We start from the raw sequence: 11,851 nt of genomic DNA, 5'->3' as shown, positions 1-11,851 counted from the left end.
AGTAAGCAAATGATTATGTAAGGTGCTGCTTGACAGGAAAAACACACATAAAAGGCCATGGACACCATGTGCTGATTGGAAAAGCTGAAGCGCTTGTGCCTCCTCTCCACTGCATAATCCAGCTTTCACTGATTGTGCTTCAGATCAAAGAAAGAGGCATTTTTACTCTAATTAAACAGCTTTTGTCCTGACATGAAAACACTTGTTAAATTATTTTTTTTTACCTTGATGAGATACTAATTATTTTATTTTTTGGGGGGAAAACTGTAACCAACGCTGTTCCCACATCATGAGACTATTGTATATAGAGAGACCTTTGGCCAGAGTGACGCCATGATCCCCAGTTGGGGCAAATCTGGTCAGCTATGGTTCTGTTTTAGAAAAAAAATCACCAACCCTGTAAGCCTGGCACTATTCAGGCTGTACTGCAGATGGCTTTGCAAAGCGAGCTCCAACATCTACGGTCTGGATTCTTATTTTTAAGGAGGAAATAAAAAGGGGAGGGTGGGGGTACTGAGACAAACTGCTTTTAGAAAAGCTGAGCTCTTTTTCTTCCAGCATGGAGGCAATCTATCGAAAGCACAGTGATTTTGAATCCACGAAAACTGAGCCAGACATGATTCATGAGTCATGCACGTAAACACCAGTGCGTAGACCACGCTGTGTAGGACATCAGTTGTGATGGAGAATTGGATTTAGAAAAGATTAACGATTCAGAGGAATAGAGGATTGGTAACAGACAATAGCAGGCTATTCTGACCACTGAGTAATTGCATTGTGGGTGCTCTCAAGTGCACCAGATTAATGAACATGTGCTGAGCGAGTTCAGGCAGAAATCTCCGTCAACCAGACCATGAACCCATGGTTAAAGGGCACACTTTGCTTTTTGGCCATGTATAATACTCCGCTTTATTGGACTCATAATACAATCCTGGGGATTTAACGACGGAATCCAAAACTTTGATGATCGTGTCTCTAATTCAAAATAAACATGCACACACAATTAAGATCTTTATTCAAGTCATCAATCATGTGACAGAGCGATAAAATAACAGCCTTGCAGGAAACAAGGCAATCCATCATGCAGCAGAAAGTCATCAATCACAGTTCATGTTTTTAACCACAAAATAATTTCAGGTCAAGAAGTCAATTTTTTAAATCTTCATTCGGACACCATTGATCATTTATCAATAAATTCCATGATGAATGGTTTTAAGAAATCATCTGAAGTCATGAAATGGATGGACTCCAGAGCGTTAAAACTCATATTTACTGATCAATCAGTACAGATTGATCAATCCAGATTGATCCGGCTGTCTCCTCTTCATCTGAAGTAATTTACAAAGATACTTAAACACTAACAACATTCCCTGAGAGAAACTACTGCCATACAAACCATTAAATACTTTATTTACAATTCTGTTCTCCTCTGAAACAAAACGCACATTCTCCTTCAATGAAAATTGACCTTTAGACTGTTGACTTCACATCTCTAGTGGGTGAAATTCCTTTTCCACTTGGTGTTTGTTTGTCCACGCGTTTAGTGAAACAGATTCAGAACAAACCAGTGAGGATTTTTTTTTCCTTTTCTTTTTTTAGTGTGAGAAACAACTGACAGGATGAGGGATTTAGGAAAGGAGTGTAATGACCAGACTCCGATTCCTGGCAGAAACTTGTGTTATTCTGCCATCTGCTGGATTCACATATAATTGCATCTGAAAGATATCCCTGAAGAAACGACAGCAGATTTCATCCAAACGTGCTTCCTGCAGGTCTACCTACTGTCTATGAAAGTTTAGGAAACTCTTAGGATGAGCGTAATTGCTTTTTTAGATTTCATATATTGATAAAATTTCATGTGATTTGTTGTCCTCTCTTCTTCGATTCATCTAAAAGCCAAACTGTGTTGCATAAATTTCAAAATATCAAATTGCAGAGTTCAGCAGGAAATCATACGCAATGATTCGGTGCGAGGCCATAAAATATAATGTGATATGATTTGCTACCATGTAGACAAGGCCTTTTACAATCAAAGCTTTTACTTACAGTACTAGGAAGGCAATATTAAACCACACCCTACAATGAGCAACTTTGCTTCAGACTTACAGGGTCTGACTGCCAGACATATCCGCCCATAAAAAAATTTGACAAATGTTTCCAAAGCAGTGCAATGTATGCCGATGATGTCTCTACAAGAGCAATCCTCCGTTCCTCCTGTTCTGCATACGCTCATCACCTTTTCTGTCATATTCACTCAAGAAATGCATATAAAATTTGTAATTGTGAGAAATGTGTCTACTAAAATTTGCAACATGTGTCAATTGAATGCAAGGAAGTAAAAAATAAATTACACTTTTCAAGGTGAAAAAGGATTTAGTGCTATTTAAATGTAATTACTGAATTCACTTTCATGATTACAAGAACGTATTGACCATGTTTTTGAGATGGAGTACATGGACTTGATGTGCCAAAACGTTTCTCCTCATTTTTTAATTGACACTACCTGTACTTCAAACTTCCAGACAGCACAATTATTCAAAAAAAGCAATGTACTCTGAGCTGATTATGAGGTTACAGACGGGATGTTACTCCCCTCCTTGAAGCAGTAGGCATCACAAGGTTAAAATGCCACACTGGGTATTTTTAGACTGAAATTTCAATACAAAAATTTCAGAACCTGAAAAAAGCATGTCGTATCACAGGTCTGTTTTGACCATTAAAATGACGTCAGTCCTGGTGGGCGGGGGCGCACGGCGATGGGCGGAGCTGACCTGCGGAGGGGGGCGTGGCAGTGCACGAGGGGGGCGGGGCGGGGGTGTTAAGGGTTGGGTGCGCTTGGTCTTTTGTGCAGAGCAGAAGAGAAGAGTGGAGTCCGATCGAACAGCGGCGTCTCTTCCCTCTTCCCCGGATCCTCTCAAAACTCCCTCCCGAACCTCTCCCCCTTCCACCCTTGTCACCCTACCCACCCCCTGAACACACCTCGACGGACGGTTCGGGTAAGACTCCGGAAAATCCGCTTGGATTTGCGTTTCTTTCTGTTTCCCTTACGAGTGAAGGACGGAGATAACTCAGTGCGCTCCGTAGGCCGCGGGACGTGACTACTTCCTGGATGCTAACGCTAGCGTGCTGGACGGATAAATACTGATGTGCTAAACTCTGCGGCTGGTCAGGAGCTGGCTCCCAGCCGCCACATCAGAGTGGTTTTTACAGATGCAATGGTTGGATAATGCGGCAGTTAAGTTGCACACTTTGTAAACAGCAGCGATTTGTTAGAAGTTGCGCTGCTAACTTAGCAATCAAATCTTTGCGTGACAAGCTGTGCTGGTGTTTGCAAAACAGGATTTGTCATGCAAAACGTGATCCTGTAGGTTCTCTGTGATCGCAAGCAATGCACACCAGCCAGAGTGACCCTACTCCCCAACCCAGACTTGGCCAACCTTGTGGTTATTCCACTAAAATAAAGAGAAACGCCATGTCGCCACAACTGCGCAGTGCCAGGAAATAGATAGATCCGCAGGGAGACAGAGGGTCATTGTGCCGATGTGAATGAGTGGACTCTGGCCAGTTTAATGTGAATTACTGAACTGAAACGTCCCATTCTCTGCAAGTAGCTGGCTAACCTTGTTAAAGTCTAGAAAAAGCTCGAGTCTCCAAGATGTTAAGTGGCTGCATCACCTCATTGATCTGCACTGACAGCAGCAGCAGCAGCGGCGGCGGCTCGTGGAGTGAAACGCCTCCTCTCAGCACGTTTGTCATGTTTCCCTCTCTGTCTGCAGACGCTCAACCAGTGACCAAAGACCCACTTTGCTGACCAGTGTTTACTGCGTGGACTTAGCTGCAGCGATGGACACCAGTCTAGTTGAAGGAGGACTTAATGTCACCTTAACCATCAGGTTACTCATGCACGGAAAGGTGAGTGTCTCCGCATGCAAAGTGAAACTACAACTGTCATGAGTGTGACTTCATGCTCCAACTCTGTTGAGCAAGCCAGGATTATTCAACACGTAGTCCACGCAGATCAAATGCTAAAGGTTGCTGCTGCGAGTGTAACACTGACGGCAGTTGAAATGCAAATGAGCAGGGATTGTGGTGATGGAGAAGCACAGCACAGAAGTGAAACACCAGAGCAATGTTTATCAGGTGTGAGGTGAATCCTCCACAAGTGTGTATAGGTGGTTTGTCTGGGAGGAAGAGATGCTTTCCCAAGCAACTGCACAAAACACAATATTCTGTATAGTACCTAGATGTTAGAAGCCTACGGATACTTCAAGTTCATGGAGAGGTAGTGGCAGGACAGATTAGACCGGTGGTGGGTTGCATTGGGCTCTGTAACCAGCCTGCTTGTTTTTGAAATTCACAATATATTGAGATTAGTTTTTGATTTTTGTTCCTAAGTAAAGCGTGAGGCTTTGGTTCCTCAACATAAATGTTGTCTTCACAATAACAGTATGTTGAAAGCTTCAGTGTGAATCTGGCAAGTCAGTCTGTTCTTTGGTCTGAATCAATGTTAACCTTCTTGCTTTTTCCTGTTACCCAACAATAAGTTGTTTGATTAATTTTGCTGGCATGAAGTGTGTCCTCCTGAGTAACTGAAACACTGGGAGAGCTAAAATTTGCTGTAAATGCTGTGAGAATTGGTTTATCGGTCCTGGGATTGGCATTAAGAGTGACTTTTTTGTCTGAATTCAAGAGCCAGTTAATCCTGACCAACAACTAAATGAGTAATGTCACAGATTTACTCAGAGCTGTTTTATTTGTTAACCTCAAGCCAAAAGGAGTTATATATTATAGTAAATACATGTAAACCCAGAGTCAACATCTGAAAGGAATAAATAATCTCGAGTTCTTTCACATATTTTTTGTCATGAATGCCAAGTGAAGCAGGATTCGAACAGTTTGTTACTCACTGAAAATGCGGGTTGCTGTTCAAAGATTTGTGGTGTTTAATGTTGAAAACATAGCTTTTTTTAGTTTTGTTTTACTCCAGCACCCTGAGCTTCATTGACCCCATGTTGAATGAAGCAGCATAGGAAATTTGTGAATGAATAGTGACTTACATGGCTACAGTTAATTTGATTGGCACATATTTTCGGGGAGTATCAATTCAAATGTCACTTTCGACCTCCTACCTGCAACACTTCCTGGTCACATCCAAAAGAAGGCACACAGTCTGGCAAGAAAATCTTCTGTCTTCCTTTTACCCATGATGTTTCTCTGAAGAATTCCAAGATGAGAAGGTGTATATTCACTCTTTTGGTCTGTTAAAAGGCAGAAAACAACCTCATTAAAAATGCATGTATTGCTTTAATGTGCATCTTTGTTATTTGTTTGCAGGAGGTTGGAAGCATCATTGGCAAGGTGAGTGCTTTTTGCTGCCAGAATGATGCCATGTGCCTGCTCCCTTTTGTAAATATTGCTTATTTGTGCTTTTACTACAGAAAGGAGAGTCAGTGAAGAAGATGAGAGAGGAGGTAATGTTTTTTTTTTCCCCCTAATGTAATTAAATGATAAGAAACATCTTGATCATTTCAGGGATGGTGGCTCATCTATCGGATGTTAAAAAACGTTTGTTTGATTCCCCACTCCTTGTTCATGCAGAGTGGTGCTCGTATCAACATCTCAGAGGGAAACTGTCCAGAGAGGATCATAACCCTCGCTGGACCCACCACCTCCATCTTTAAAGCCTTCTCCATGATCATACAGAAACTGGAGGAGGTTCGAAAATGCTGAGAAACACTTCTGAATTGAAAGAAGCCGCAGCAGCAGAGAGATGTTTCTCAGCTCAGTGTCTGTGTCGCCTTCCCTGCAGGACATCAGCACCTCAATGACTAACAGTACGGCCACCAGCAAACCGCCAGTCACCATGCGCCTCGTCGTTCCTGCCAGTCAGTGCGGCTCGCTCATTGGCAAGGGAGGCTGCAAGATCAAAGAAATCAGAGAGGTTTGTGTTTCGCGTTTCCTTCTTCTTCAACAAATAGATTTTCAAAGAAAGAGCAGCTTTGATGAAGGTGGGGGCCAAATTATTCTCAATTATATAACAATGGGGAAGCTTTGCATCTACTTATTTAACACAAAGATGTAATTAAATGGTTGTAAAGTAACCTAATTGAATTAAAATATGGCCACCAGCTGCCCATGTCTTTCCTTAATGGCATTTTTATTGTTCATAAAGTTTTTTCTAAATTTTGGGAGGTTAGACAGTGAATGAATAATTTTATTTAAGTATTTTATTTGACTTTGAACACCAGCAGTTAAAGCTTGTGTCTGGCGTTTCAGTTCGTTTCCAATGTATGTATCATTTTTTAACAGAGCTTCAATGTGTCAGTCTGGTTCGATACTACAATATAATATTAGCATAAAGCAATATAAAAATTTATTTATGAACTCCGCCTTCATCTCATAGACCCCCATGTTATCCGAAAAAGCGCTGGTCAGCGTCGGCCAATAGATTTCGAGCTTCCGCTTTGTCATGCTGTCAATCATCATGTGCACGCAGCCAGAGAGCACGGCCGCTCGCCCAGGCAGAGGTGAGTTAGCTACGCAGCAGCCGCCCCGCTTACCTCGGATATATCCACTGTCTGCTGAACGTCCACCGTAAACGGCTAAACATGTAGGATGCTGTAGGACTCGGAGGCTCTCATTTTCACCCAACGGATAATGCGCGTGCATAATTGAAGGGGTGTGGCTTGGTCGCTGAGAAAGCAGAGGGAGGGGGAACCCTGAAACGTTGGATTAAAAAAACCTCTCTCTTTCAAAACTCCGGACACGAGCTTTAATAGTTCAAATGTTCAGTCACTTGTAGATTTTAACAGGGTAGTAATTATTATGGTGTTTTTTTTATGCTAACAATCCTTTTCAAATGCGAGTCTTGATTCAGTATTTTTACTGAAGTGAGAGTAGGAAACTACACGTTCTTAAATGTACTGAAAACTATGGAAGTTTCTCCTTAAAGGAGCTTTCTATTTGCTGTTTCTGTTTTTACAACAGCTTCAAACTATTCTTTTAAATTAAGCCACGGATGAGGAATCTTGCCCCATTGTGTGTTATCTGATTCTCTTTCAGCCGGGGTGTTAATATTTTCTCCGTCACAGACATTCAGGAGATCTTTTCTCTGCACGCTCGAGTTTCCCTCCATTTTTATTTATTTATTTTTTGCTTCATTTTGTTTCATCTAGTTGCATCATTCACATTTGAGTGCGTCTTTTTCATGTGTTGTTTGTGTCGTCCTCTCAGACTGAAATCAGATGTGGATAGAATCTGATTCTGTTCAAATGCAAGCGAAAACTGAAGCATATTGCTGCAGTAATAACAGGCCTGACTGCCTTGTTTCTTTTATGGAGAGGGAGGAAAAAAAAAAAGAAGAATCCTTCAACTCACTGGGGACTCAAAACAAAATTTAAATTCAAAGTCGAACTTGCTGGTAACTGCATTTACCGACAAGGTGTGTGTCTGTGTGTCTGCAGTCGGCAGGAGCTCAGGTACAAGTAGCAGGGGACATGTTGCCCAACTCCACAGAGCGTGCCATCACTGTTGCAGGGACCCCACAGTCCATCATCGAGTGTGTCAAGCAGATCTGCGTCGTCATGCTCGAGGTACGGACGCCAAATAATGCAATGCTGCTTTTCCTGTTTAGCGAGTGCTAAACGGCCGTCGTCGACACTCTGGATGATTTACTGGTTGTCGATGTTTAGGTTGGTTTTTTTTCTCTTTCTCTCATGTTCTTAGTCTCCACCAAAAGGAGTGACCATCCCGTACAGACCCAAACCCTCAGGCTCTCCTGTCATCTTTGCAGGTGGTCAGGTAAACGGTCAACACAGCACACACTGAGTACGAGCAGACTGAGTGCCACACTGCCACGCCCTCCTGAGAGCTTTTTTTTCTTTTTCTCCTTGCAGGCATATGCTGTCCAAGGACAGCACCCCATTCCACAGCCTGATGTAAGTGAAGGGCCCTCTGTAAGTGATTCAATATATTTGAAACTTCGATCGCGGGAAGTCATGCCATCTTCTTTTTCCATCCTTCTGGTTTCCATTCCCCACCACTGCTTGAGACACTTTTATCCATTTAAAACACAGATGTGTTTTTTCCTCATCCTTAAGGTCTCGTTTACACAGTTTCGAGTGAAAATGTGTAATTTTTGCATTTACTCGGCAACGTTTTGGAAATCATGCCTATTTACATGGAAACAACATAAATTCTGAAAACGATGTAGTTTTCATGTTAGGTCACTAGTTGGTGCCTTTGGTTGTTTTTGCAAACAGATGCAAAGTAAAAGTTCTGTTTTCACTTGAAGCCATCGTGTGAACGGGGCCTTAAAGCCGAGTCATAGCCTCCATTTTTCACGTCATGATTTCTGCTCACTACCATCACTCAACGTTAAGCAACATTTCGGTCTCTAAGTACAAGTTTCACCTTGTCCTGACTGGTCTTGTGTTCCCCTCCATCGTCTCAACAGCTCACCAAACTTCACCAGCTGGCCATGCAGCAGAGCCCCTTCTCTGTGGCGCACGGCAACGAGGCCTTCCAGGGTAGGTGGACAGACTGCATCAGTCATAACCTCCTCTACCTCCTGGCCACCACTGACCTAAAACCTCTGAAAATTATATATTGATATAACAATAATGATAAAACATTGTTCGTCTATAAAAACAAGCTTAATTCTTTAGAGTGTTGCCGAATGGGTTAAAGTGTGGATGAAGTGATAAATGTTTCTTTACTTTCATGCTAGTACTTTCATGCTAGTACATTTAGCATTATTAGCAGTCCACTTGTCGACCTGAGGCATTCAACGACAGATCAGCATTATTTAACATCATAAAAACAATGATTGTAGTGTGGTGTAGCGAGTTGAATAGTTGCTCAACTTAAGCTTTTTGGTTTCTGGTTTTATAAACGAAGAATTCGGTACGGAAAGTTAAATACTTCGTGAGTGAGGAGATTATCTGCTGTGATCTGGTGTATGCAGAATGTTTAAAAGCTCTACTTCTTTGTGTGTCTCTCCAGAATGTGAGCCACTCTGATCACATGTGATTTGGAATGTTATTGCATTTAGACTTTGATCAATCTATCAGGATGACGCTCATCTATTGGCAGAGAGTTTAAAGTCCTGCTTTGTTAGATAGGTTAATTATTGTAACTGAAAAATCATAACTTTCTAATGGGACTGCAAACTGCCCTTGAATATCTAATCCTATTTTTAAAATGACCACAAATATCTGTCAGATGTTTTATATCTGGTAGATATTTCTATATATCTACAGCTATATTTTCCATCCCCAAGTTAAAGATGCTTTGTAATTGCTGTATATTTGAAATAACTTGGTTTTATTTGCAGCTGGGATGGACGCTTGTGCACAAACCGGCTCTCATGAGCTGACCATTCCAAATGATGTGAGTCTCATTTCTTCAGTTTTTATTTACATTTTCTAAACTAAAAATTACAAGGTTTTTTTTTGTTTTTTTGCATTGAATAAATGCAATCTTATGATTTTTTTTCTTCTTTTGTCCAGCTCATTGGCTGCATCATCGGCCGTCAGGGCGCAAAGATCAATGAGATCCGTCAGATGTCGGGGGCTCAGATCAAGATCGCCAACCCTGTGGAGGGTTCGACTGACAGACAGGTCACCATCACGGGCTCCCACGCCAGCATCGGCCTGGCCCAGTACCTGATCAGTGCCCGGTAAGAACACAGGAGTCTGAACTTCGTCTTGTCAGGAATTTTTTGGGCCTTCATCGCCAAATACAAACGTATTAGCAATTTATTTCAGTTGCTATTTTTAATAGAAGCTACAAAGTGAAGAATTTGTGGTTAAATCTAATTAAGTAAATGGCTTATTAAGATGAATACATCTGAGTTTAAATGGACATATTAATTTTTCTAAATACTTTTTGATCTTGGTCATTTAATATATTTTTTCAGTTACTTTGTCTTATCCCGTTGACCCACTCAGTCCACTGTTGAGTTTCATTGGAAGTTCTGTGGTGTAATAATAGTCTGAGCTGCGGTTTTACAGAGCTCCCACAAGTTTGTCAGCTACATTTGCAAAGAGCAGTTTGTGATCATTGGAGCTTTTCAGACAGGAAAATCCCTCTGTCAGATAATTCTGCATCTCAGGAAACCAAAAAGTTTTCAATCAGATTTTAAATCAGATTGCATTTTGACCCTCGAAATCATGTTTGTATCTCAGTGATAACATGTTAAACCTTTGTTTTTCTGCTTCAGGCTGTCTTCTGAAACTACTGGACTTGCAGCCAACTGACATGGAGGATTCTCATCAGCACCTAATGTAACCCCCCTCCCTACTTTTTACCAAGAGGTCCCTTATTGAACTTAATGCAAAAACCAAGTACTCACTGTTTTTGTCCTCTGCTTTGGTTAGACCACCTACTCGGTTGTAATTGCACCATCATCATGATATTGGTATTTTATTTATTTATTATGTTTTTAAATTCCCTTTGCATATAATTTTTTAAAATGACTTCCTTCTGTTGTATTTTTTTCCTTACTATTTTGCTGTATATCTGTATGATCTTCTTGATATACTGTAGGTAAAAAAAAAAAGTTTTAGAAAAATCTGAAAAGGCAAATGTTTTTTCTTATGTCAGATTTTTCTTAGAAAATGTAAAAATGAAGAAAAAAAAAAGAATAACACTATAGATGGACTGTTCTCTCCCTTCCTTTTTTGAATATCTATTTATTTTTATTTAATACACGCCGCTCCTTGTACGAGTAGAATCATGGACATCTGCCAGCTGTACTTCCAGAGCGAGTTGTTGTGGGTTTAACGGGTTTCACTGGGTGGAAATAATCTCCAGCTGAAGATGTATGCAGGAAAATAAACAAAAAAGGAAAAAAAAAAAAAAAAGAAAAAAAAAGTGTCACAGTGGAAAGGTGATTCAGCCCTAATTTTGTGTGGGTTCAGAAGAGATTTCTAAGCTACATGATGTCTCACCTTTTAATTTACTGAGTAATACTGTTAAGTGTCATTCCTGTTTCCATCCGTTTTCTTTCTCCGTCAGGACTTTTGAGCTCCGCTGAGATGAGGGTGGGTGGGCCTCGGTATCTGGGAGCGGGTCGAAATGAGAGGAAAATATTTTCTTTTCTCTGAAATTACTAAGACCACAGTGATGATGATGGCGATAACATTGAAATGTTTGTTTTAAATAGAGAAAATATTTTTTTTAACTGCAGGGCTGGGGAATGCTGCAAGGGGCAAAAACTACAAGACATATTGGTCTTTATAAGTATATTATGCTGAGGTATTAAATTATGATTAACTAGAAGGAGAACTATAGAATTAACACTAGTTTCCTGCTATCCTTTTTTGCCTGGGTCAGATTTTATTTTTTATTATTCTTTGCAGGATGAAGAAACTCACGTTTTGTGCACGTTTTCAAACTATTGTAGATCTGGGTGCAATTAAATTGTTGAAGAAATGAAATGCAGAAATAAAAGATGTGAAATGCTTTATTGTATCTTGGTTGTTTTTGTCCTCACTAATGATTAAAAACACTAGGAAGATCTTTTTTTGGCCCCTGAACAAAAATGTATTCTACGCCCCTGATCCAGTCCGTCACAGGACAAAGACAACCGCTTACATTCATAATTTACAATGTTAAAGCCACCAAGTACAATCGAATGGGTTTTCGTGAAAGTGCACAGAAAGGCTCCTATTAGGTGGAAATGCTAACCAATATTTTATAGTTCTGTTGTCCTTTAGCTTGCCTTCACTCTTAGATATTTTTCTTTCCAATCACATACATGTCTCTTATTGTTGACATTTGGTTTCTAATTCTCTACATTCTGACTTCACTCTCAACATCTCATTCTCCTTCTGAATATCAATTTAAA

The 11,851-nt window shown here is 40.6% G+C and overlaps 1 protein-coding gene across 2 annotated transcripts; it reads left to right on the top strand.

The window, feature by feature from the left end:
• Nucleotides 1-2,830: 2,830 nt before the first annotated feature.
• On the top strand, nt 2,831-11,470 carry LOC115408731 (poly(rC)-binding protein 2-like). Of its 2 annotated transcripts, none has more exons than XM_030119637.1 (13): nt 2,831-2,996; nt 3,777-3,912; nt 5,335-5,358; nt 5,439-5,471; nt 5,599-5,715; nt 5,810-5,941; nt 7,464-7,592; nt 7,726-7,800; nt 7,896-7,937; nt 8,456-8,528; nt 9,335-9,390; nt 9,510-9,679; nt 10,223-11,470. In XM_030119637.1, exons 2-13 carry the CDS (start codon nt 3,844-3,846, stop codon nt 10,257-10,259), a joined length of 957 nt encoding a protein of 318 aa, XP_029975497.1. In that variant the 5' UTR covers nt 2,831-2,996; nt 3,777-3,843; the 3' UTR covers nt 10,260-11,470. The 2 variants fall into 2 exon arrangements, with proteins under 2 accessions (XP_029975497.1, XP_029975496.1); XM_030119636.1 differs by having other exon boundaries at nt 7,896-7,955.
• Nucleotides 11,471-11,851: the final 381 nt, after the last annotated feature.

This window comes from Salarias fasciatus, chromosome 20 (assembly GCF_902148845.1).
Source record: "Salarias fasciatus chromosome 20, fSalaFa1.1, whole genome shotgun sequence".
Classification (NCBI taxonomy): domain Eukaryota; kingdom Metazoa; phylum Chordata; class Actinopteri; order Blenniiformes; family Blenniidae; genus Salarias; species Salarias fasciatus.
This window is presented reverse-complemented; position numbering and strand designations above follow the sequence as displayed.

Bases quoted from the DNA above. Each gene is read 5' to 3' on its own strand.
- LOC115408731 (XM_030119636.1), top strand. From the start codon at position 3,844: ATGGACACCAGTCTAGTTGAAGGAGGACTTAATGTCACCTTAACCATC. The intron at 3,913-5,334 runs GTGAGTGTCTCC...ATTTGTTTGCAG, and splicing joins GGTTACTCATGCACGGAAAG to GAGGTTGGAAGCATCATTGG. The intron at 8,529-9,334 runs GTAGGTGGACAG...TTTTATTTGCAG, and splicing joins CGGCAACGAGGCCTTCCAGG to CTGGGATGGACGCTTGTGCA.